The sequence below is a fragment of the Mytilus edulis genome, chromosome 4, assembly GCF_963676685.1.
Source record: "Mytilus edulis chromosome 4, xbMytEdul2.2, whole genome shotgun sequence".
NCBI lineage: Eukaryota > Metazoa > Mollusca > Bivalvia > Mytilida > Mytilidae > Mytilus > Mytilus edulis.
In genome coordinates this window covers 81,095,777-81,121,129 of record NC_092347.1, presented here as the reverse complement: position 1 = coordinate 81,121,129, position 25,353 = coordinate 81,095,777, and the positions used below count along the sequence as shown (strand labels likewise).

General features: G+C 30.3%; 2 protein-coding genes across 6 annotated transcripts in view; one reads left to right on the top strand and one right to left on the bottom strand.

Annotated features, from left to right (window-relative positions):
- LOC139520691 (protein FAM53A-like) overlaps window positions 1-5,724 on the top strand; it is a 52,512-nt gene extending 46,788 nt beyond the window's left edge. For all 4 annotated transcript variants that reach the window (XM_071313561.1, XM_071313564.1, XM_071313562.1 and 1 more), the window contains one exon: window positions 1,366-5,724. In XM_071313561.1, coding sequence (XP_071169662.1) covers window positions 1,366-1,650 — 285 coding nt within the window. In that variant the 3' untranslated portion in view covers window positions 1,651-5,724. The remainder of the gene's footprint in view (window positions 1-1,365) is intronic.
- Window positions 5,725-8,725: 3,001 nt separating this feature from the next.
- LOC139520690 (synaptobrevin homolog YKT6-like) lies at window positions 8,726-25,076 on the bottom strand. Of its 2 annotated transcripts, none has more exons than XM_071313559.1 (9): window positions 24,784-25,076; window positions 21,650-21,774; window positions 20,998-21,080; window positions 18,917-19,017; window positions 14,146-14,204; window positions 13,041-13,152; window positions 12,423-12,524; window positions 9,566-11,970; window positions 8,726-8,959 (listed from the first exon to the last, which is right to left on the bottom strand). In XM_071313559.1, exons 2-8 carry the CDS (start codon window positions 21,754-21,756, stop codon window positions 11,935-11,937), a joined length of 600 nt encoding a protein of 199 aa, XP_071169660.1. In that variant the 5' UTR covers window positions 21,757-21,774; window positions 24,784-25,076; the 3' UTR covers window positions 8,726-8,959; window positions 9,566-11,934. The 2 variants fall into 2 exon arrangements, with proteins under 2 accessions (XP_071169660.1, XP_071169661.1); XM_071313560.1 differs by having other exon boundaries at window positions 8,726-8,913; window positions 9,577-11,970.
- Window positions 25,077-25,353: the final 277 nt, after the last annotated feature.

Below are 25,353 nucleotides of genomic sequence, written 5' to 3'. Positions count from 1 at the left end.
CTATAAGCTACTATCAATCTAAAATCTTGAGGTATACCAAGGACACTTATAGTGACTAAGTTAATTTGGTTTCAGTGTTATTTCAAGGATTCATTTATTCAATTACAAAATTTGAAGTTGTATGTCAACACGAACTTGTAATTATACAAACTCTGATACCTTATAAAAACTTAAACAAACACACCTACACAACTGTTATTTCAACTTATAGTAGGAAACTTTTGTGATGTTATTATGAAAATTAGTGTATTTTAGATTTTTTTTTATCTTGAAATCTTTGTATAAAATGAAAATTAAGAACGCACGTACTGGTACAGAAAGTAATTTATGATGACTCAGCAGTTTTTGCAGTGTTGATTGTATAAATATTATAATATGTCAGCTGCATAAAAAAGTGTTATTATATCAGTAAATTACAAAATATGTTTAAAATACAGCCAAGACGACTTTTTAGTTTATATATAGATGGATTAATAATAAGCTTAACAGACCATTAACTAAAATGACTGCTTGGAATATAAATACTTTCCCCATTTTGTTGGCTAGTTGTCATATCTTTTTTTGTGTATTTTTAGAAATTCACTATTTATTATACAATCAATTGTCATTGACTCAATGTGATAATATTTGAACTTTTCATTTGTCTGAATGATGACTTATTATAAATATAAAAAAAGACAATGTGGAATGATTGCCAATGAGACAACTCTCCACCGGAGACCAAAATGATATAGAAATTAACAACTATAGGTCACTGTACAGCCTGCAACAATGAGCAAAGCCCATACTGCATAGTCAGCTATAAAACGCCCTGAAATGACAATGTAAAACAATTCAAACGAGAAAACTAACAGCCTTATTTATTAGACTATGGTTTAAAACTGTATGTTCTTGTTTATAGTTAGGTTGAACTGAACAACCCTTTTAATACAGTTCTAAAGTCTTGGTGACCCTCAACATTGAGCAAAGTAAAAATTTACATGTTAAGTGGGACTTTCTAACATTTCTTTGACAATCACACTTAATTCCATGTAAGCTTAGATAAATCTATTCATAATCTTCATATAAAGTGGTAGATGGAAATTCAAATTTTCCCCTGGATTTTACAATTTCTATTGATTGATACTATTATTTTTTAGGTTTGAGGTTTAGTAAGCTTAGGTTGTCATTTTATAATATCAACACATATGTGTTATTGATTCATTGTTATTTGCAGTAAAATAGTTGTAAATTTCCTAGTTAAAAAAATATGTATTTAGAAACCAAAATATTCATTGATTCATTGATTTTTTTTTTAGAATATCCAAATTCCACAGTAGCATGAATTCTGTGCAGTTTTAATGAAATTTTAAACCTCTATTTCAGAAATCAAGATTTCATGAAGAACTAGAGTCTGTGATGAGTTTAATGCCAATTGCTAGTTCTCCATTAGACAATGATTTTCCGTTGAAAGCTGCTATGGAATCACGGACAAGTCCCATAACTGAGATGGAACATTGTCGCAGTGATAGTACAGAATTTATTGACTGTGAAAATTATGACGATTCTCTTGTCAAAGGTCCAGTAAAACTTGTTGGTGATGATGATGAAGATGAAGAAATTTTCAAGCTTCAGGAAGACCTTGATTTAGAACAAATTGAAAATCATTAAGAAAATTTATGAATAATTTTTTTGTTGGTTGTTTTTGTTGATATTCTGCTGTGATTAAGCCTAATATTGTTTAGCTTTAAATAATGTTTTAAAACGTTCAGTATTTCTTATTATTAATTTTAATAAGATGTTAGAGAATACTATGTACTGGAATTTTTTATTGATATTGGTATTTAAAAATTCTAAAATACTAAAATGTACTGTTCATTTGAAAATTCAAATCTTGTTTTTCTGTCAGAAACAATAGATCTCATTCAGTGTCTTGGACTGCTTAGTCAGCTAGTGCATTAAAAAATAAACAAACCTTATGGGTTGTTATGATTTGCAAACTCATCCACACCTGTACATATATAATCACTTGAAAGGTTAAAATGACCAATAATTACATAGTAATTAGTGTTATCTTCATAAGATTTTGTATTTTGTATTCATTATGAGTCACAATATATAATTTGAGTGATTATATTATAGTTACATGATCATTTCTGTAGAAATGAATGGTTATTTGTCAAACAAATGAAGGTAAAGATTGCTATAATGATATTGTGAAATTCAGCCTTGTGATATGTAGTTATCCTTTAGAAGGGGAAATAAAGGTTGTGATCAGTTAAGTGTTTCAAAACTGCATAACGAATATCAAAGTTAAGAAAATTAGTTGTCATAATTTTCGGCAAGATCAAGGGAGGTTACTATAACAAAGAAACTTTGTCAGTATGAGTCATAATTGTTTTAAGAACTTCAGGCAATAAAAAAGTTAAATAGGTGATGATATCACAGTCTGTATTATAGTTTTTAAATTACTTACATTCAAATCATTACATATAACATCACAGGCCATGCTACAGTATAAATTCGTTAAATTTGAATGTCACCAATAGTTGATTGAATGTATTACTACTGTGGAAGTGTTTTATGAAAAGGGTCTTGTACACTTAACTAAGGGAGTAGACCTGTTTGAAGGGAGATAACTCTTGTCAGTACATGTACCTTAAGGTGTTTTCAGATGCCTTTTAGGAATTTCTGTGAAAAATATTAAAAATAAAACTCTGCTTATTAGAGGAGGTACACCACTAATTCTTGGCTCTAATACTTTCTTCGTTCTTAAATTCTTAGCATTGTCTTAAGATAAAATAAAATTTCTTTCTATTTTTTTTGGTTGATAAAAATATATACTACTTTGTGGTATATTCTTGCTAACTGGACCTAAATTATTGAGCTTAGAATTTACACATTAAAAGGGCAGTCAAAGCATACCAGGGGTTTTATATGACAAGATCCCAAATCCTAGGTCTACTTCCTTAGATTTTTTATACAGGTTTTTATTTACCATCACTGTGTAGTTACAAACATTTATCCATCATTTTTGTCATTTGACATTAGTAGATAGAAAAATACTCTAATGTATGGTAGCTAGTGTCACATTAGTTAGGAGCTAAAAATGTTTTATATAATTTGACATAAATTACAGTTTCATTGGTCACACACTTAATTTTGAGTATAAAAACAACTGAAATCAGCCTTTTTAAGATGCTGTGTATTTCATTGAAAAAAATTATTATTATATTAAAAGTGACCGCTCGCAAGAAAATTGGTCATCACTAAGTCATGCTAAAATCATCAGTTAGAATTTAGCTGTTTATTCAGGGTATTTTTATTAGATATTAAAATAACATATATCATATGATATAAATCAACGAATTTTTTTTCTAAAGGTTATTGAATTATGATTAAACAGTATGTTTAGCCTGACATAAATTTCGAAGAGAAATTATGGATGTTTTCTCCAATAATGGACTATTAAATTATAATTTACAACACATTCCACATTTTGAGAAACAATGCTACTGTATTCTATCTTTAATTTTCTGATGACTAATTTTGCAAGACATATCAATAAAAGTCAACTTGACCTTTTTATAAATGAAAAATGAAATTAAAACTAAGCACAATACATTTTTTAATCTAATTTATTTTGATGACAATTTTTTTTTATTAAGCTTAAGATCAGATTACTGACAGAAAATTTGACAAGTTTTTTGAGATTATGAATGGATTAATACTGCTAAAGGGTCAAGGTTGAGTGTTGACTATAATATGAACAAATCATGTTTTAATTAAAAGAGTACAACAGCTTATAATTTAATCTGTAAGTACTTAAAGTTATTTGTTTACCTTTTTTAGAATTGAAAAATGAACACTTTGTGGTTTTTGATTTATAATTTAAAATCTGTTTTGTTTGAAGAAGTTTTAAAATCAGTCTGATTATGTATGAATGATTAAGCATGGACAAATCTGTGGTCAAGATAATACTCTTTCTTGTCCAGTTTACAATTTTGATAATTACTTTCAAATTTCTTTTTAAGATATAAATAATCTTACACTTGTCATAGCTAATTCTATGAATGGTAAAGAAGGCACTGAAAAAACACCATGTAAATTGTTATATATTTGTAACAGGACCCTCTGTGTACACTAATTCAAATTTGTTTATAGATGTTTATTTTCAAGTTCGTTAGTTTTTTATCTACAGATGAAAATAAGTATACAGAAATAAGCTCTATTGAGCTGTTATTTAGTCTTATTACAAACAAAACATTTAACATGATGTTTAAATTTCCAAATTGAAAGAGAGATAACAAATGTAAATGGAATATATTTGATCCTGTGTAGTGTTTTGGTAGTCTTATAGACTTGTCCTTCTATTTCTTTTTGGAAATAAGTTCAACCTATATCTAAAGACATGGTTTGCCTAATGAGTTTGTTAAATTGGTGAAAATTATGATATTGAATTATGCCTAGATTACATTTAAAAACTTATTTCTTGGAAGGATTTTATACATTTATTACTGAAGGAGTCAAAAAAATGGCATGGGTTCCAAACAAATACACTATTTAATAGTAAATCTCTCACCCAAATAGCCAAATACTGACTAAAGAAGGCTAATAATCGTCTAGTGCTATGAGTGTTTAAAGGTCATTTTGTCATGATCACCAATGCCTAGTTCGAAGAGTTGCTGAGCATTTTAAAAGGGCATTAGAAAATATGGTCTCATTCTGATATGAATTTCTAAAGTTTTCTGATCTATTTCATTGACAAAAAATTCGGTATAATATGATAACCAACACACAAAACAGACGACCACTATATGGTGGTGCTCCCTAGAAAGGAGCTTATACAGAATATACAATAAATATAAACTTTTCAAGTACAGATTGTAGACAGTGACTACTAGACACCCTATGTTTTGAAATATGCAAGGTGATGGTGTTTGTGCTTTCAGTGAAAGTTTTCTTTAGTTATGAAAAAGATTTGTTTAAGATTAAATTATTGAATAGAGAGATTATATGATAATCTTGTATGATAAGTGAGATTGTTAATAATTATAAATTATGAATATAAGATAGATTTATTTTTAATTTATTTTGTGAACAGAATATAAGTGTTTAGTATAGTTGAGGCCTCAAGTTTTAATTTATACATAGAATTTCAATATATTTGCAAAATATCTTAGTTAAATAGTGTGCACAAAGAAGTTTGGAACATGCTACCTTTGCCTCTGACATGTAAAATCAGCTAAGATAAGTACAATATCTATCGACATAATTTTTTATTTGAATATGGTATATTTTAAGAAAGTATGAATTGAGAAGAAAGATTGTTTTATTTTTGTGTATAATTACATACAAAGTTTTATATTTTTACTATCTGTTATATTACATGTACTACATAAGAATTCAAGAGTTGTACCACTGACAAGGTTAATGAATTCAAAGAGAAACAAATAAAAGAAAATCTTAAAAACTCTTTATTTGTCCAAATTGTATTTTCAAAATGGCAGTTGCAATGCATTTATATTCCAAAGGGAATTAAATTTTCCCTTATTGTTTCCTATATAAATCCAGAACATTGTTAAAATCCATTTCATTTCTGACATAAATCCATCTGTTGTTTACCATTTCATGTTGATATTGTTGATGTAAATATACAGCAGATTTTTGTGTTACTATGGTGACCATATTTATTACTTTTTGTGTTGACACAATGTTAGAGTTTAATAAATAATTTAAATTTGTTTTCATCTCTTCTTAAGATCACTCGACGCTAGATATTCAAAGATTTTTAATCTGTGAATATTTTTTAAAGTGCATGTATCACATATAGCTTGAGGGATTGTTGTTTGCAGTGGTATTCCATGTGTAGACAGGGGTCTCTGTGGCCAAGTGATCTCAGTATGGTAGTTACTACTGTAATCACTAGCCAGCCAACACTGAGGTTGTGAGTTAGAAGCCTGATTTTGCGGGTTCACTCGAATCCAATCTTAATTCACTACGAATGTTAGTTTTCCTATCAAAGGTCGATGTTTTTTTCTGGGGAACTCCGGCTTCCTCCACCAATAAAAAATGACTGCCACGAAATAGCCCAAGAGTGGCGTTAAAACACCAAAAAACAAATCAAATCCATAAAGACCACACTTAAACTAGAAGGTCAGAGACCACAATTATTTCGTAGTGCATTTCTTTTAGAACATAAATGAAAATTTAAAAAATCCCACCTACGCTTTCTCAATGAAATTTTTACAGTGTGTTGTACTACTTTTGGGACAAATTATAATAAAATTATAGAAAACTTCATTGGCTCTAACTCAAAATATGGACAATTTTATGTTTAGGGCGTCTTGAAATCTTTTGACAGCTTCCGAAGTGCTAGTTTTTAACCTTTTTCAACTGGACCAAATCACTACTTTCCTTTAAAATTCTGGACCCATATTTTTTTACAGTTTAATTTCACCCCCCTTTTTGCCATTTGAGGCATAAAACATGGAGAAATAAATTTGGAAGGGGTATAAAAAATATTAGCAAGTAACCCACTGTCAACACTAGGGACTATATTTGTGGACAACGAAAATCAAGGGACGACAATTGTGGTCTCAGACCAGAACAAGCATATGAAAAAGAATAACATTGTACAATGCCTCCTTTTCTTTGTACTATTATGTCAAGATATAGAGATCTTTTAAAAACTAGTTTGTTAATCAGCTTTTTCATAGAAAAATAAGTTGTTAATTTTTAGATATTACTGCAGACAGGTTTGTGTCTCTATCCGTTTCCATGCAATAACTTGACAACTGTTCTACAAATACTTTCAAATTTTAATATGTTGTTTCTGATAAAAAAAAAAATGGGAGCTAATGTGTTATTGAAAATTATCAATTTTGCTGTATTTGAGTTATTTAGAATTGAGAATGGAAACAGGGAATTGTCAAATGACAATAATCTGACCAAAGAGCAGAAAGCAGCACAAGGCCACCAATGGTTCTTCAACACAGCAGGAAATCCACCATCCAGAGGAGGGCTTCAGCTGTCCCCTTAACAAAAATGTGAGAAATAAGAAAACTGACATCACTCTTAAACTCTGAAACATATAAATGAACCGAAATTTAAAAAAACATACAAGACTAACAATGGCCAGATGTTCCTGACTTGGGACAGGCAATAACGTTTTGCGTGGGGTTAAACATGTGTTATGAGATCTCAACCCTATATCTCATTGAAATTTTTACTCCTTTGAAGATTTGCATAATCTGACAAAATTTATATCCAAAGAATTATAATTAATACAATCTGTTGATACTGATGTAGTAATGGATGTCAAGTTCAATATAGAAGATTTTCTCTGTTACTGTTGTTACTGTTCTAGAGTTATGGTCCACGATTGATTTGTAAAATGGCACTAAGTGAGTCTTAGTCTATATGTAGTTTCCATGCAATTACTAGAGAACAAGTTAGACTAATGCTGATTTTTAATGTACTGTTACTGATGAAAATGCAGGTCAAGTTCGATATTAACAATACTCACATATTCCAGATTTGAGTTATGGTCCTAGTCTGTTTCCAAAATAGTACTTTAGTATTTAGTCAATTTAATATATTATATAAGAACAATCAATCCAATCCACTACATATTTTGATATCAGACAAAATGGAGGTCAAGATTGGTTTTGAAGATTGTCACTTTTGAAATTCAAGAGTTAAGGTACTAGTTTGCTGTCATTTTGTCACTCATATTTTATTTTAACCAAAGAGATCATTTTGTTGGTCTTAATAGCTCAAAATGAGAGTAAATCATCTAAGAACATACTACAAATGTTCCTTGTTCAGACAGATTGGTCTATAGTTAAATCTCATTCCACAGTTCATATCGAACTCACTACATTCTAAACAAGTTATTGAAAGGGAGATAAATCAAGAAACTATATGAAAAATAAGTAAGATAAAATTGAGAATGGAAATGGAAAATGTGTCAAAGAGAAAACAACCCGACTAAATTGAACAGACAACAGCAGAAGGTCACCAACAGGTCTTGAATGCAGCGAGAAATTCCCACACCGGAAGGTAAATATACATGTGCATATTGTTTACATTGAAATCTGTGGTAACCCTTCATTTGAGGTAGGGGTAGTTAAGAAAATTAGTGTTAGTTTAAACTCTGAAAAATTCTGGGCATATAAACGTTGAAAATATGCCGCACAGCCCTATATTTTGACCTTTGAAATTTTTTTTAGTGCATATGAACTTTCTATTCTAGGAAAAGATTTTTTTTCAAAACTTCATAGTAAAAGTGGTAGTTTTAGCCGTAAAAGGAGTTCCTATGGGAAATTGCATTGTCAATATTTAAAGAAACGCAACCTATAGTCTTATTGTTGTTACCCATCCACGTCCACACTGTGTTTTTTGCAAGATTTTTTATATTTGTATCCATCTGAAGGAAGTACATTGACCTATAGTTGTTAATTTCTGTGTCATTTGGAGAGTTGTCACATTGGCAATCATCCTATATCTTCTTGTTTCAAGAAGGGAGCTAACCCAATGTCTCACAAGTTGTAATAAACTGACAATGCCATGGCAAAACACAAAAAAAAAACAAAAAAAAAACAGTGAACATAACACTACATAAAAATTAAAAAAATGTACAACATGAACACCAAAAACTGAGTGTAATGTGATCACCAAAAGGGTAAGTAAGCACATCCTGCTGTTCTGGTGGTACCCAACGTGATAGATAAAAAAATAGGAATAAAATGGAATCTCTTTATTTCTGATACATGACAATAAGGAAGCATCACATGGTGATCACATTATCTTAGCTGACAAAATCATGCATATTCATGGTTTATAATGTCACATGGTGATCACATTATCATAGCTGACAAAATCATGCATATTCATGGTTTATAATGTCACATGGTGATCACATTATCATAGCTGACATAATCATGCATATTCATGTTTTATAATATCACATGATAAACTTAAAGGGGCACTAGCTGTCAAATTCATGTTCACAGATTCTAATCAAATTCTCATATTTGATTTATAACAATGTAAAACTATTAAAAGTATAGATAAAACAATAAACAAGGCACAGGCATGAAAATACGTAGCTTCATTTCGTGTGTATTTAAGTTTAGATGCCATCTTATTATTTATCAAGTTGACCTCTATAGTCATCCGATGACCATATAAGCAATGTAAACATAAATATAAATATAAATAGATTAAGCAAACACGTGCTGTTGAATAATTATGATCGTTTTTACCTGTATTAGAATGTTTATTTGTAGATCGAATTCGTCAATCAAATGATTTACATTTGTTTCACTTTCAGTTTTGACATTCTCTTCCTTTACATAACATTACACATATAATTCACGTGTTATCCATCTCAAGCTAAGGGGTTAAATTAAAGTTCACATGAATACGGATTCAATGAGGTCAATGTTTTTTTGCTTATTTTGACAAAATTGAACCTTATTGGCTACTAAAAAGGAATTATTATTTCATTATTTGTATTTCATTTCTGATTGAGCCAAAAAAAATAATGTATTAGGTTTTTCATATATCTCATAGCTAGTGCCCCTTTAAGACAAAAAAATATTTTGAATATATTTTAAGTGATAAATCATTTATCAATATTTATACACGTATGAATGAAAATGCTTAATACCAGTATTCATTGCATTATTTTTGAGTACTTATTAGTTTCATCAGAAAATGCATGTTTTGTGAACAATCAGAACAATTAAATGTCAATCATTTTGTTCTCAAGAAAAGAATGAAAAATAGCAGTTACAAAGTTCTGAAAAATATAAAAGCAACACTTGATTATTCTAATGTATCCAAAGCTCTTTTCTGTATTTACCTTCATAGTGAAGGCTCAAAGCAGGAATAAAAAAACCCACCTTATTTGTCAATATACATATGATAAGTGCAATTTTTTTTAAATAATCTATGTTCATGTCGGTATTTCTGAATGAGTTTTGATTTGCTTTGTTGAAAATGTTGGTTCAAATCAATTATTGTGAATTGAATGTCAGTATATATATATATCATTGCTTATGATAACCCATTAGGATGAAGTTGTACAACCCTGAAGAAAAACAGTTTAAAAGAAGGTGGTAAAAACTTAAGGCAACTTAAGCATTTATGTTTCTCTTGTTGAATAAATCTCAAAGAATATTTTTTGAAAAATCAAAAATAAAATCTTATGTCAGAGTCAGACCTTTAAAATCAACATCATAGGTCTACAAAACCTTTTTCTTACATCAATCCCTCCATGTTTAATGCAGTATACATCTAACAGGACATAAAGCTTGTGAAAGCGTTTCTTAAACATGATTTGTCAAAAATAATTACTTATAATTAGATACATACAAATACATAAATTTCATAATTCTATATTTTATTTGGACCCAAGACATCACATTACATGAAAAAACGTGATTACAAATAAATTAAAACAATTACATTTGCCATTTTTTGGAAGAAAAGAAAATCATATCATATCATATGACACAAAGCTAGGAAAATGATTTTTACTTGATTTCAATCCACACAACCTTTTCAATCTCTTTCTCATTTTTTCACTTTTCACTTCTCACAATTTAGACTGAGTGGTTTTTACTGTAACAGGACATTAACAATTCATGTCAACAGAAATATTCAGACCGCAGTCATCTTTATAACATTGTCAATGAAGATAGAACCATTCTTGCATTTCATCCAATGAACCTAAAACAGTTTCAAAAATGACAAATGCCAATCTTTTTCAAAAAAGAAAATTTGGGTGTAATAATGAAGTGATATAAGAGATGTAAAATAAAATAAAACTTTTAAAGCAGCATATTAATCAATTTACTTGATTCTTTCTTTTTAATATAAAAATACATGTACTTAATGAATGCCATAAAATATAAATATTCAAGAGACTGATAAAATAAGTAGTCTTGTTTACCTTTTTCTTCTTATCAGAAAAAAAATACATGATTACAAATATACATATCTACTATATATGACCTTCATCTTCAACAAGATGTTATAATTTTTACATAATGATTTCACGAAAATAATTTTCAATAATTAGCACAGAGAGATACTTTAACAGCATGGGATTGTGATTTTTATTTTTTTTCAATATACATCAAAAGGAATGGAAAAAAAGATATATGTGAAAGTGACTTTTTGAATTGCTCCTTTCTCTTCTGACAACCTCGTATAGCAGAATAATTACCCACATGTTATTATGTATGTACAATTATAATCTCACAACAAATAATGCACCATTGAAGAATCACAAGTGCACATTAAATACAATTTCATATTTACAATGTAAAATACTTTGGGAACCTGTTACTTATATAATAGCACAGCCATGGACAATAAGTAAAATTAAAACTTAACACCAATCTTGTATTTCAATATTGTGGTATGGGAATACTCTCAGTAAAATAAAGCAGATTGTTTTAGAAAAGAGTTCGGGATAATGTGTTATCTAAAATTAAAAAAATATAGTTCTATAAAACGAAAATTGTTTTGGAAAATAAGGAAAGATCAAATGGTGTTTACATGGTTTCCATATCAGTGGATACAATTACTACACTGAATCATATTTTCCGTTTCTGCCTTTCTACATACATTTTTGAGACAATTATGTAATCTGATGACAAAAAAGTTTAACGATGTTTGTTACAATGATAAAATGGCAGAGTATATTTAAAACATTTTAATATATGGAAAAATTTTGGTATTGTCTATGGACTAATGAAAAAAGGTCCTTGAGAAGGGTAGGTACATGTAGGTGGTCATATAAGAAATGTAACATTTCTACGGTTACTACAACATTGTACATGTTTATGGAATAAAAATATTACACTGTATTCTTTAAATCTGTTTTCTTGGTACACTTGCAGTCCATGAAGAGACGTCTGGTATATTATATTAACCTCATCATAATATAACACAACATGAATTTGTTTTCTTTGCCTAAAATTATAAAATAGAAATGTAAACAAATAGCAAGAATAAGAACTTTACAAAAGACCAAACTAACTTTTCCCCAAAGAACTCATAGTTTAAATTATCTAAAAGAGTCAGTTTCAAGCCAATGACAGTACATTTAAAAACTATTGTCATGGTTATGAAAAATATATCAGATGCCTTTAATTCAAGTCATTAAACTGAAATCAGTAAATGTACTGTCCATAATTGGTCAATCAATGTGGTTTTACTTAACCATAAAAGCATTGGCATTCAGTTGATAAACAAAATGGATGAATGATGGAAAAATCAAAGAATCACTATTACTATGTTATCCATCCTGTTGTGACAAGGATTGCATTCATTGCACTAAAAATATAAAAAGTGAACATAAAGTGTTTTTTACTTCATTAAACTCAGTGTAGTTTGAAAAAATTAATGATTCTGTGGTTACTTACCGTTTTATAAAATGCTTTGGACTGCATACTTAATCCATCAGATTTTTCTATTAGATTGTCCAACTTTTCATGTCTGTCTAAAACTGCTTCTATGGTGTTATGCTGGGAAAAAAACAAATTAAAAATTTAATGATATATGTAGTCAATCAATTTTTGGTAGAATGTCTAAGCTTAGTTATATATTTTGCTAATATATCTTTATTCCATATACATTGGTATAGAGAAGACATGCAAATTTGAGTATAACATAAAATCAACATTATCAATGATCCATGTAAATGAGTTAATGATCACATGTGAACCCTTTAATACATTCCTGTTTACCTTACAACATTCCATACACCAAATATAGTGAACCTATTAAATAAAGTATCTGAGAACAAGTAAACTCAGCTTTAACCAATTAATAGTCAAATGATGTCAAGGTCAGTTTAACCCTGCCAGATAGCCTTGTACACCTAAAAATCATTTCATGCACCAAATATAGTTGAACTATTTATATTTGCTTTTGAGAAACAGACTTAAACACAAAAATTTAACATTGACAAACAAACCATGAAATTAAGGTCAAGGTCAGATGAAGCCTGTTGCCAGATAGACAAACTCTACAATACCTACCAGTATAATCTTTGTCTCATCTAGTTCTGACTGTATTTTAGTCATTGCATCAGCAGATTTAGGATCCTGGTACTTTGATAAATATTCATCTAACTCTTTAAATGGTATATCTCTGTTGAAATAGAAAAGAATAAAAATAAACATGAATCTACAATAATACACTATAAAATAAATCAAACATAATGGAAATTTTAAGAAATGACAATCACCTCAATCGCAACATTATATTGTCTCTATTTCTATTGTTAAAAGTTTTGTGTAGAAAATGTGTTTGTGCAAAGAGAAAGGTTTCTTGATATAATTACATTTGTTACTTTGACAATACATCATTTAGATCCCATTATGGTTTTTTACTATTAATGTATGATACTGTGATCATATGAAATATCATTAAAAATTTAAATATGATATTATTTCTATAAAGCATTATTCAACTGCACATGAGCTTTTTCCATAATTAGTGTTTTCAGGTACATTTTATTTGTAATTTACTTTACCCTTCAAAACTAAAGTTTTAATATTCAATGTTTAATTACTTTATAGCTCACATTTTAAACTGAATTGTATCTCATTGACTATGTTTAATTTTTTTCAACTTTGTTTTTGTGAGGTTGTTGCATACATCAATTTATCAATACATCTAAATAATAGAACAGGAATAGAGCTTGTCAAAAATATGAATCAGTAAGCATATTGAAAAGATGTCAAGAACTAAATTCAGAAATGTTTTCGCTGTTCTTTTTTGTTATGAAAATTTTGACAGGAAAGGTTTCGCTTTTAATCAAAACTTGTAGTCTAGGTTTTGATAGCATAACTTGAATGGCATTAATAAATGCATAAAAAACAAGAATGTGTCCCTAGAACACTGATGCCCCATCCGCACTATCATTTTTTATGTTCAGTGGACCATGAAAGTGGGGTAAAAACTCTAATTTGGCATTAAAATTAGAAAGATCATGTCATAGGGAACATGTGTACTAAGTTTGAAGTTGATTGGACCTCAACTTCATCAAAAACTATCTCGACCAAAAGCTTTCACCTGATATTCTATGCATGTTATAACATTTCATCAAAAGAGGAGTGCATTAGTTAGACCATAACATACCCAGGATTACTTATAGACCACTGTGCCTTTGGTCCTTTGCTTGTAAAATCATCTAAAACCTGAAACAAATACCAAAAAATAAACAATGAATAAAAGAATTCATTCAATTACAGTAAAATATAAGAAATATAAGATTAAATAAAATTTTATATTAAAATTGTCACAGTGTTCTCCCCAGAAATTTTGGATAGCATCACATTTGGCGTAAAAAAAAAAAATGTAATTTTTTCCATGTAATTTGTTGCGTCGCGGCAATGCTCTATTTCCTTGATGTTATATAAGTTATTGTTTATTAGAAAATTTATTATATTGTTTGTATGCTATTGGCCCCCATCTGTTGAATAAAATATTTCATTCCACCCTATTCTTTGTGTCTATTTTGTTGAATTCATAACTGAGAATACAATTAAACTAACTATGATAACAGATTTTTCAGTTTATGTTTTCTATATTCATTTATAGTTCCAGAATTATTTTTTCCTCTTGGGCCAAATAACTAGAGGCTCTAAAGAGCCTGTGTCGCTCACCTTGGTCTATGTGACTATTAAACAAAGGAAGCAGATGGATTCATGACAAAATTGTATTTTGGTGATGGTAATGTGTTTGTACATCTTACTTTACTGAACATCCTTGCAGCTTACAATTATCTCTATCTATAATGAACTTGGCCCAGTAGTTTCAGTGGAAAATTTTAGTAAAAATTTACAATTTTATAAAAATTGTTGAAAATTGACTATAAAGGACAATAACTCCTTAGGGGGTCAATTGACCATTTCGGTCATGTTGACTTATTTGTAAATCTTACTTTGCTGAACATTATTGCTGTTTACAGTTTATCTCTATCTATAATAATATTCAAGACAATAACCAAAAACAGCAAAATTTCCTTAAAATTACCAATTCAGGGGCAGTAACCCAACAACGGGTTGTCCGATTCATTTGAAAATTTCGGGGCAGATAGATCTTGACCTGATAAACAATTTAACCCCGTCAGATTTGCTCTAAACGCTTTGGTTTTTGAGTTATAAGCCAAAAACTGCATTTTACCCCTATGTTCTATTTTTAGCCATGGCGGCCATCTTGGTTGGATGGCCAGGTCATCGGACACATTTTTTAAACTAGATACCCCAAAGATGATTGTGGATAAGTTTGGATTAATTTGGCCCATCAGTTTCAGAGGAGAAGATTTTTGTAAAAGATTACTAAGATTTACGAAAAATAGTTAAAAATTGACTATAAAGGGCAATAACTCCTATATGGGTCAACTGACCATTTCGGTCATGTTGACTTATTTGTAAATCTTACTTTGCTGAACATTATTGCTGTTTACAGTTTATTTCTATCTATAATAATTTTCAAGATAATAACCAAAAACAGTAAAATTTCCTTAAAATTACCAATTCAGGGGCAGGAACCCAACAACGGGTTGTCCGATTTATCTGAAAATTTCAGGGCAGATAGATCTTGACCTGATAAACAATTTGACCCCCGTGTCAGATTTGCTCTAAAGGCTTTGGTTTTTGAGTTATAAGCCAAAAACTGCATTTTACCCCTATGTTCGATTTTTAGCCATGGCGGCCATCTTGGTTGGATAGCCGGGTCATCAGACACATTTTTTAAACTAGATAACCAAAAGATGATTGTGGATAAGTTTGGATTAATTTGGCCCAGTAGTTTCAGAGGAGAAGATTTTTGTAAAAGATTACTAAGATTTACGAAAAATGGTTAAAAATTGACTATAAAGGGCAATAACTCCTATATTGGTCAACTGACCATTTCGGTCATGTTGACTTATTTGTAAATCTTACTTTGCTGAACATTATTGCTGTTTACAGTTTATTTCTATCTATAATAATTTTCAAGATAATAACCAAAAACAGTAAAATTTCCTTAAAATTACCAATTCAGGGGCAGCAACCCAACAACAGGTTGTCAGATTCATCTGAAAATTTCAGGGTAAATAAATCTTGACCTGATAAACAATTTTACCAATTGTCAGATTTGCTCTAAATGCTTTGGTTTTTAAGTTATAAGCCAAAAACTGCATTTTACCCCTATGTTCTATTTTTAGCCGTGGCGGCCATCTTGGTTGGTTGGCCGGGTCACCGGACACATTTTTTTAAACTAGATACCCCAAAGATAATTGTGGCCAAGTTTGGATAAATTTGGCCTAGTAGTTTCAGAGGAGAAGATTTTTGTAAAAGATTACTAAGATTTACGAAAAATGGTTAAAAATTGACTATAAAGGGCAATAACTCCTATATGAGTCAACTGACCATTTCGGTCATGTTGACTTATTTGTAGATCTTACTTTGCTGAACATTATTGCTGTTTACAGTTTATCTCTATCTATAATAATATTCAAGATAATAACCATATAACGGCAAAATTTCCTTAAAATTGCCAATTCAGGGGCAGCAACCCAACAACCGGTTGTCCGATTCGTCTGAAAATTTCAGGGCAGATAGATCTTGACTTAATAAACAATTTATCCCCGTGTCAGATTTGCTCTAAATGGTTCGGTTTCAGAGTTATAAGCCAAAAACTGCATTTTACCCCTATGTTCTATTTTTATCCATGGCGGCCATCTTGGTTGGTTGGCCGGGTAACCGAACACATTTTTTAAACTAGATACCCCAATGATGATTGTGGCCAAGTTTGGTTAAATTTGGCCCAGTAGTTTCAGAGGAGAAGATTTTTGTAAAAGTTAACGACGACGGACAACGGACGACGCCGGACGACGGACGCCGGACGCCAAGTGATGAGAAAAGCTCACTTGGCCCTTCGGGCCAGGTGAGCTAAAAATATATTATGTTTCAGTTACCCTACCTACCCAGCTAAATGAATGAATGGTTTATTATAGTGCAACCTGTATAGATACAATTGCACTAAATATGTAGGAAAAAAAACTGGTTCTTACAAAAAAAAAAAGGGAAGAGAAAGTATCATATAGCAATAACTATTAAATTAAAAAACTTGTTCTTTATCATGTTATGAAATATATTGGTTAATGGTACTCAATGAATTAGTCCCAGTTGTTTCTTTTTATCAAAATAATATTTATTTTCAACAAAGTTATCTAACAAAGTCTGTTAATGCTTAGGTATAATTTTTTTTCTGTCTACTGTGCCATTTGTGCATATGTAGTTATTATCCTAAAATGTGAATTTTTGTCATATCTGGTCCGGTTCCGATAAGTAGTTTACACTAAAAAAATCAATGGCCGCTGATAGCAATGAAAAATAAGAAAATAAACAATGTTTGACACACCATAGAATTTTGAGATAAAATATGAGAAGATAGCTTCAATATTATGCTTTCAGATAAGAAAAAGAAAAAATGGGGTCACAGGACTCGTTTTCTTGCTACATGTAAAAATGGGTAAATTCCTAACACATTCTATTGTAAAAGTAACACTATCTGGATTATCTGCCCTTGCATTTGAGTTGCCTCCCCTTATTTGACAAAGTTGGAAAAAAATGAATCAAACAAAAGAATTCTTATTTTTGTAAAATACAATCATAAATATGATCAAACATGGTATTTTCTATATTATAATGAAAATTCTTACACATAAATTACCTACTTCTATAAAAATTTGCAAATTTCATCAAAGATCTAGACCTTGTTTTCTAGTATTTCAAAATCCAAGATGGAGGAAGACACCCTATCTACCTTAAATGGATGAAACATAACCTAAAGCCAATTATGATCACTTTCTAAAGAAAGTACAAAACTTATTTAGCTCAATATCAAAATTTTCACTTTCGATATACACGGGAAGAGAAAGAAAGTACTAATATTTTGAAAGTCATAAAAAGATACGACTCAACCTCTTTTTAAAAAGAGAAAAATTGTTTGTTTCCTGAATTTTCATATTGCAAACATATATTTCAAATTTTTTGTTTATGATTTTCTGATTACATTCTTGTCGAAATTTCCGATTGCATACCACGTGGTATCAATCATGTCACAAGTGACAGCTTGGGGTATTCGTATCCAAACAGTTATCACCCAAAGGGCAATTAACACCTATTTAATCACTCTAAATTGCCTCTATTGTCCGACTTGAAGGGATTACAATTAAAGGTAATATATTTTTTATTATCATAAGCGGTAATTAGAATAATTTGCCATATAGAAACGAGAAAAATAACATCCTGAAAATAATTATAGCGTCTCGGAAATTATTATAGCGTCACAGGAAGAAAATATAGCGTAGCGGTACCTCGACGCTAAAACGGCCTGGGGAGAACACTGATTGAGAAAAAAGCAAGAATTTTACATTTAAATTGAAATATTGATCAGGGGTAGTTCCTATACAATGAAAAGTGAACTTAAGAAATAGATATAAATTCAGATGTCAGACATAGAGTACTGAATTATTCAACGTTTTTCTACACCCAGGAATAGATTGCTTCAGCTGTATTTGTCACAACTTTTTTGGAATTTTAGATCTTTTAAATGATCTTCAACATTGTATTTGACTTGATCTTCTCACTGTTTAGATTCAAGCTCCATTGATGGGCTTATGTAGAGGAAACCAGTGTTAGCTGTACCAAATTATAACCCCTGTAACTCTGATGAACTTTTAACTTACCTTTAATAAAATTGGAATCAAATGGTGATATGCATTGACAGATGTTTCTTTGTTTCGACATATCTAGTCTTGCAGACATTTAAATGCTGATAAGAGAAAAAATGTTTGTTATAAAATAGCTAATTAAAAGTGTAATGGTTCCATTAGTGAAATGCTTAAACACACATTTACCTTATTCAATAAAGTATGAGCTACCCTGTTTGGATATTCATGGTCACCTATAACCACACCAGACAGTGAATCAGATCTAACATACACATGACATATGTATTCTGAAAAGAAAAAACAATATTCAATGATGAAAATCAAAATGTGTCGTTGGTTTTTCTTATCATAAATATTTCCAATCGCAAAAACAAATTGTCACTTAATCATTTAGACTCAGCTATAGCTTTTCATTTCTCATTTTCATTAAGCTACCAGCTGATGGGAGTAATAGCCAAACAAAATCAAGGTATCATAATGTGGTTTCAGGTTTTTAGGTGAGTGGCAAGAATGGATGGATCAGATCATCACAGGATGGGCTTAAATTATTTCAATTTTAATTTCTTTTAAAAACAATGTTAATAGTTTTGCAATTACTTCAAAGCTACAATGTGTCACTTCTGGATTCTGTGTAAATGTTCCTGACCATATGAGTATTTGGACCAAATGCGTATGGTCGGGGTAATTAACACGTTTACTTTAAATACTTTTAAACTCTTCAGATGTATAACCCTTCTAATTGTTACGTCATTAAAAAGGTCATTTTATTATATTTCAATAATAACAAAAATTATCTTAATAAAAATAAGCAGTTTCACAGAACTAACTTTACAAACTATCACTGTACAATAAGAAGATGTCAAAATCAAATGCACATATTGTAAAAGGAAGTTTTGTTACTTTACGTATACTGATGGTTGACAGGGCGTCTGGTGATTTACCACTTTTATGTATTGTGTAAAGTAGATGCCATCACCCGCAAGGACCATAGTTTATTTATTTTGTTCTGTGAATATGGTGTACTGCAGTTATGTTATGATATTGGAGATCTAGACTCATTCTAAAACACACCGTAGACAAATTGGAATAGCCCGAGACCTTGATATCACTGCATGCAGTTGCAAACAATAGGTGTTACTGAAAAGGTTTGTGCACAACCAAGACGTGCAAATGCAGAAAAGCTATGGTACCGTGTGGAAGTAAATGTCATCCTTAGCATACATGAAAGAGTACAATTAGCGATGAAAACTTCAACAAACTGACTGGCATGTATGTTTTCAACGTTTATGTAGCCTTTGAATTACAAAATTAATACATTTTCATTTAACCATCATTGTTTTTTAAGATAAAGTTTATTGTATTATTGAAACGTTTCTTATGCATATTTGAAAAAATACCTATATGGTCCAAATACTTGTATGGTCTGGTCCGGAACATAAACAAACATTATGTTTTGTTATGCTTGCTAAATAAAATTTTGACTTATGTTTGATCTCTTATGGGTTTTTTATGCATGAATATACTATTTGTGATACATGTGCATGTCTGAAAAGAGTGGATTATTATGATTTGGCTCAATATTTCAAAACTAGCAGCAAAAATTTGACAATATCAATTTTTTTGGAAATGTGTTTTTGGAAACCAGGTTATCTCTTGTGTTTTACTAAATATAAAAATGGTGATAAATTTTAAAAAATCACCAGCGCAATAGAATGAAATTCAAAACAGTGTGGCTGTGGCCATTGATTGACACATTAAATTCATCCATTGACTGAGACAATTTACGTGAACGTTTGTCTGTAACGACCACTGTTCACGACGTACCTACGATAGACATTTGAACTGTGGGGTCACCAAAGGTTTCTTTACGCCTTTAATTATAAAATAATTCGAAAAATTAATCAGGAATAACCTTTATGTTTTGATTTATATAATTGATATAAATCAAAACATCGTGTTATTTCTGAATATTTTTCGAATTACTTTTACCTTTGGTGACCCCATAGTTTAAGTGTCTTTAAAAAGTACATAGTGAGCAGTGGTCGTTACATACAAACGTTCACCTAAATTGTCCTAGTCAATGGATGAATTTAATATGTCAATCAATGGCCACAGCCACACTGTTTTGAATTTCATTCTATTAGCAAGTTGATGCAGAAGTTCATGGTATATCTACATGTATATATATATGTTGTGTTTAATGTTAATATTTTTAATATGTTTAAGGATATCTGTAATGTTTTTAATATCTAGAATTTTGAGTTTACCTTGTTCTTTGGTAGATGACCTTGAACAAATTGCTGTTCTTTCTACAATGATTTTACTGGTGAAATCCATAAACTCTTTGACACTAAAAAAAAAAGACACACACTAAATAATTGTAACTATAATGACATGTACATGTAACAATATAACACATTTATTTATCTTAGCAATGGCAGGGAGAATTCTACAATGTAAACATGACAAATTAAAAGTCATGGCATCAGCTGTAATTAATACATGAACCATGTTTATATAATACACTCATGTCATCTTTGTTAACTTCTTTTCTACCAAACAAAAAATTAGACAAAATTATTATACTTCTAAAAAAATTAATAAAGTACTAGTATAAAGGTATTTTATTAAGATATCTTAGTCAAGTTAGTGTTTTCTTGTCCTACTTAACTTTTATTTGGGGAGAAAAAAAATCCTGGTGGTTTCATAGTTCCATTGATGCTAACTGGTAGAACAACATTTTAGGGGAAAGTAAAATGATTTTACTAATGAAATGTTTCATTCAAATTCATCAAAAGTAACTGAATTTTGTTCAATTCTTGTAGAACATTAGTCATAGTGTCTAGGTCATCCTCGACCTACTTAATTAAAATTAACTTACTGATACAATATTGTATCTACCATTTGTATTTCACTTACCTAGACCTTTGAAAATATCCAAAAGATTGAAGGTCATGTGTAGCAGCAAGAAGCCTTACTTTCCCATTGGAATCTTTGAATAGCACTTCTATACAATAAAGCTTCATCGTTCTTGAATTTTGTTTCTGAAAAATGTCAAAGATCAGTATTAAACATGTATATTTGTCTTCATACATATTTTTTATTTGTACAAATGTAATTGTTGAAGGGGTGAATGTGTGGGTTGCAAAGCTGTAGGGTGCGAATGTGTCTTGGGAGCGAACAGACATGATACCAAGCTTAAGTCGTACTGGAGAGTGGAGACTAATTGTAAAGAATTTGATCACCTGTAATGTTCATTAGTTTAGAACAACTGTACTTTTGTTTTCAACAAATTAAAAAAACTAACACTTACTTTATCTACAATGTAGTACCAATTATTTCAAATGAAAATTTCTCAGATTTTTCAGGTCAAAATATGTTACACAAAATAAATTCCAATATTTTTAAAGAAAATTATGTTTTCCTTTAAGAGAACCAAAATCTTGTCTACAAAAAAGCAAGTTGTGAAAACAATAAATCAAATTAGTAACAGGGTCATTCTGTTTTGAAAAATGTTAAAGAAGAGTATTACACATGTAATTTTTGTTAACATATGTTTGTAGGGAAATTAACACAGTGAATATTTTGTTACTGTACAGTGGAGTCCCTGTGCGTCTGGTGATGTTGTGCATTACCTGATTTTGTCATATGGACAATGTAACAAAATCATTCTTGTCATTTTTTTAGTATTCCAAAGGGACAAAAAAGATTAAAATTGATAAGTCAAGATTAACTTTATAACTACAATTCGATGACTAACCAAATTTAGACAATTACCATTAAAAATATTATATAAACAGATAAAATTTGTTTCATTAAAGTCAAATTTAAATTAGATTGAAATAAATTTTGCTCTGTATCCTTGGCAGTCTGTTTGGTTTAAATTCAATTATTAATAATTATAGTGTGTATTATAAAATCTTTCTTTTCTTCAACATAAACTATTTTTTAAAAGGCATGCATGAAATCACTAGACATTTAAAGAACTCCCAAAACAGGGAGTTACCGCCGGAAAGTAAACATTAGTACGTTGATGGTTTTCTGTAACAAAAGAAGAAGGGGTTTCAAAATTTTGGATACACATCACACACAATCTTAAGGGTGAAACCATACATACATGTACAGAAGAGTTTAAGAAATTAACAGTATTGAATGAAATGTTTCACACAATATTATCCGATTTTTGGTTTTATCATTCTAATAAAGTGAAGTCATCAGGGTTTCCCCTGGGTCAATTATTTTTTTCGCCACCTCTTTCGCCAAAACAATATATTTTTCGCCACTTTATTATTTTTTTCGCCATATGACACAAATATATCTTTCTTTTGAATTCCCCTCCCTCAAACCTCAATAAGATTACTTTGCCCCATTGCTTTCTAAGATTACTTTCTAAAACTATTCTTTCGGTCTGTATTGTAATAAATAAAAATACTAAACATTTACCTTATAAAAAAAAAAAGAACTGTACAGGGAAAATTGATTATATTTTGAACAACTTTAAAAGAAAGGGACCACTTTTTTTTGAAATTAAAGAAGATATAAATCCTGGAATATAATCTTGGTTACATGAAAATGTCACAGTTCTTTGGGAAAGTTTAAAAAAAAATAATAACATGTGTCCTTTTGTACTAAGAAGTGTTTTTTTACAACAAAACAAAAGTTTTTTTATCACTTGACATTGATCCCTCATGTAAGGTGTAGTCATAACATTGAAGGGTTATTTTTATTCGAGGGGTTGTTCCCAACCTTTTGAATACATTTCTTTATAAAGACAGTTTTCTTTTCTATACCATCGCCAATACATGTGTAAGTACAACTATGCTTGAAACATGTGTGTCACTGAAACGACTTAAAAGTACCCACTCCAATCAATTATCGATTATCAAAGTTAAATGATAAAGTTTTAAATTAGAGACCTTTCTTGCTTTTGAACATTATCCTTCATAGGCAAGTTTTCTTTTCTGGACTATCATTAAAAGAAGGAGAAGAGTCGTCAAAATTTTGCTTCAAACACGTGCGTCGCAAAGTCACGTTAATAGATCCTTTTTAAAGTGACATGTAACGAACGCCATTCAACCATATCATTTTCTCATTACAATCAAAACCTTTATTAATTAGTCCTTTGATGTCGATAGGCATAAAATGCAATCAGCTGATTATTGATTATCTGTCAAAATCTTAACGAGTTCTAGGTGAATTCCGAGTATTGTCTGACCAGGTAAAGACAGAGAAATCCGAAAAAAAGTAAACAAACAAGATGGTTGAAAATAAATCGTTTTATATATTTCTTTTGCCAAATTCTTTCGCCAATGACGAATTTTAATCGCCACAATCATTATTTTTTCGCAAATTGCGAAAATGGCGACCGCCAGCGAAAACCCTGGAAGTCATAAATCTTACGTGTGAGGATACACCGGACTGCACCATACATGTACATGTATAGTTATCTCATAAAAGGTTATCTTGTCTTCATATACATTTTTTATTTGTACAAATATGATTTTAAAAGAGATGAACGTGTGGGGTCACTTGCAAACCTGAAGGGGGTGAATGTGTCTTAGGAGCGACCAGACCTGATAAGTGGTCTCATTGGGGGGTTCCGATCCCGGATCCCGCTTACTGTTTTGTCAGATTCCCATATCCCGCTTACACTATGTACGTAAGCAATTCTCATTTTTTTGTCATTTCCCGGGTCCTGCAAGACCTCATTTCCCGTTTTCACGCCACAATAATTTGACTTTCACGTGTCACGCTTACAAAAAATCGCCAATCCCGCGTCACGCTTAGACCCCAATGAGACCCACCTGATACCAAGTCATACTGTAGCTGCGGAACCGTAGCTCTTATGTCCTTATGCTATTTTTTCACTATTTGCTGACCATAGCTCTATGGTCCGCAAATAGTCAAAAAATAGCATAAGGACCTAAGAGCTACGGTTCCGCAGCTAGTCATACTGGAGACTTTAATTTGTAAAGAATTTAATCACCTGTAACCTTCATTAGTTTAGAACAACTGTACTTTTTTTTCAACTAATATAGAAAACTAACACTTACTTTATCTACACTGTTGCAATTATTTCAAATGAAAATTTGAATTTCTCAGGTTTTTCAGGTCAAAATATGTTGCACAAAATATTTTCCAATATTTTGTGATAAAAATTATGTTTCCGTAAAGATAAATCGAAACCTCCTCTTCAAAAATGCTCTTAAGATGTGACAAAAACAAATCAAAGTAGTAACAGGGTCATTTTGTTTTGACAAATTACTATAAATGTCACATGAATCACGGGCACTGATATTTGGCAATTTTGACAACACAGGAAATGACGTTAAACAGAGTTACCTTCTCTTGATAAAATTATAAAACACAAAACTTACCGGACGCGTGAATCCGTATTACAAATACGGAAAATGCTCATAAATGATTTTTATTGGTATTAATTAATATTCGTTAAATTCAATCATTATCTAAGACTATTTATGTATGTTATCAAACGAAATACCAAATGAAATACTTATCTTTTGAATATATTGTTGGCTTAAAAAAAATATAACTCAGTGTCTTATCATATATAGCCTATCTGGGACTAATACTTATGTGCCCCCCCCCCCCATATGTATGAA

Coding starts and splice junctions, on each gene's coding strand:
- LOC139520690 (XM_071313559.1), bottom strand. CDS start 21,756: ATGAAGCTTTATTGTATAGAAGTGCTATTCAAAGATTCCAATGGGAAA. Junction 21,081..21,649: donor GGATATTTTCAAAGGTCTAG/GTAAGTGAAATA, acceptor TTTTTTTTTTAG/TGTCAAAGAGTTTATGGATT. Junction 19,018..20,997: donor GTCATCTACCAAAGAACAAG/GTAAACTCAAAA, acceptor TTTTCTTTTCAG/AATACATATGTCATGTGTAT.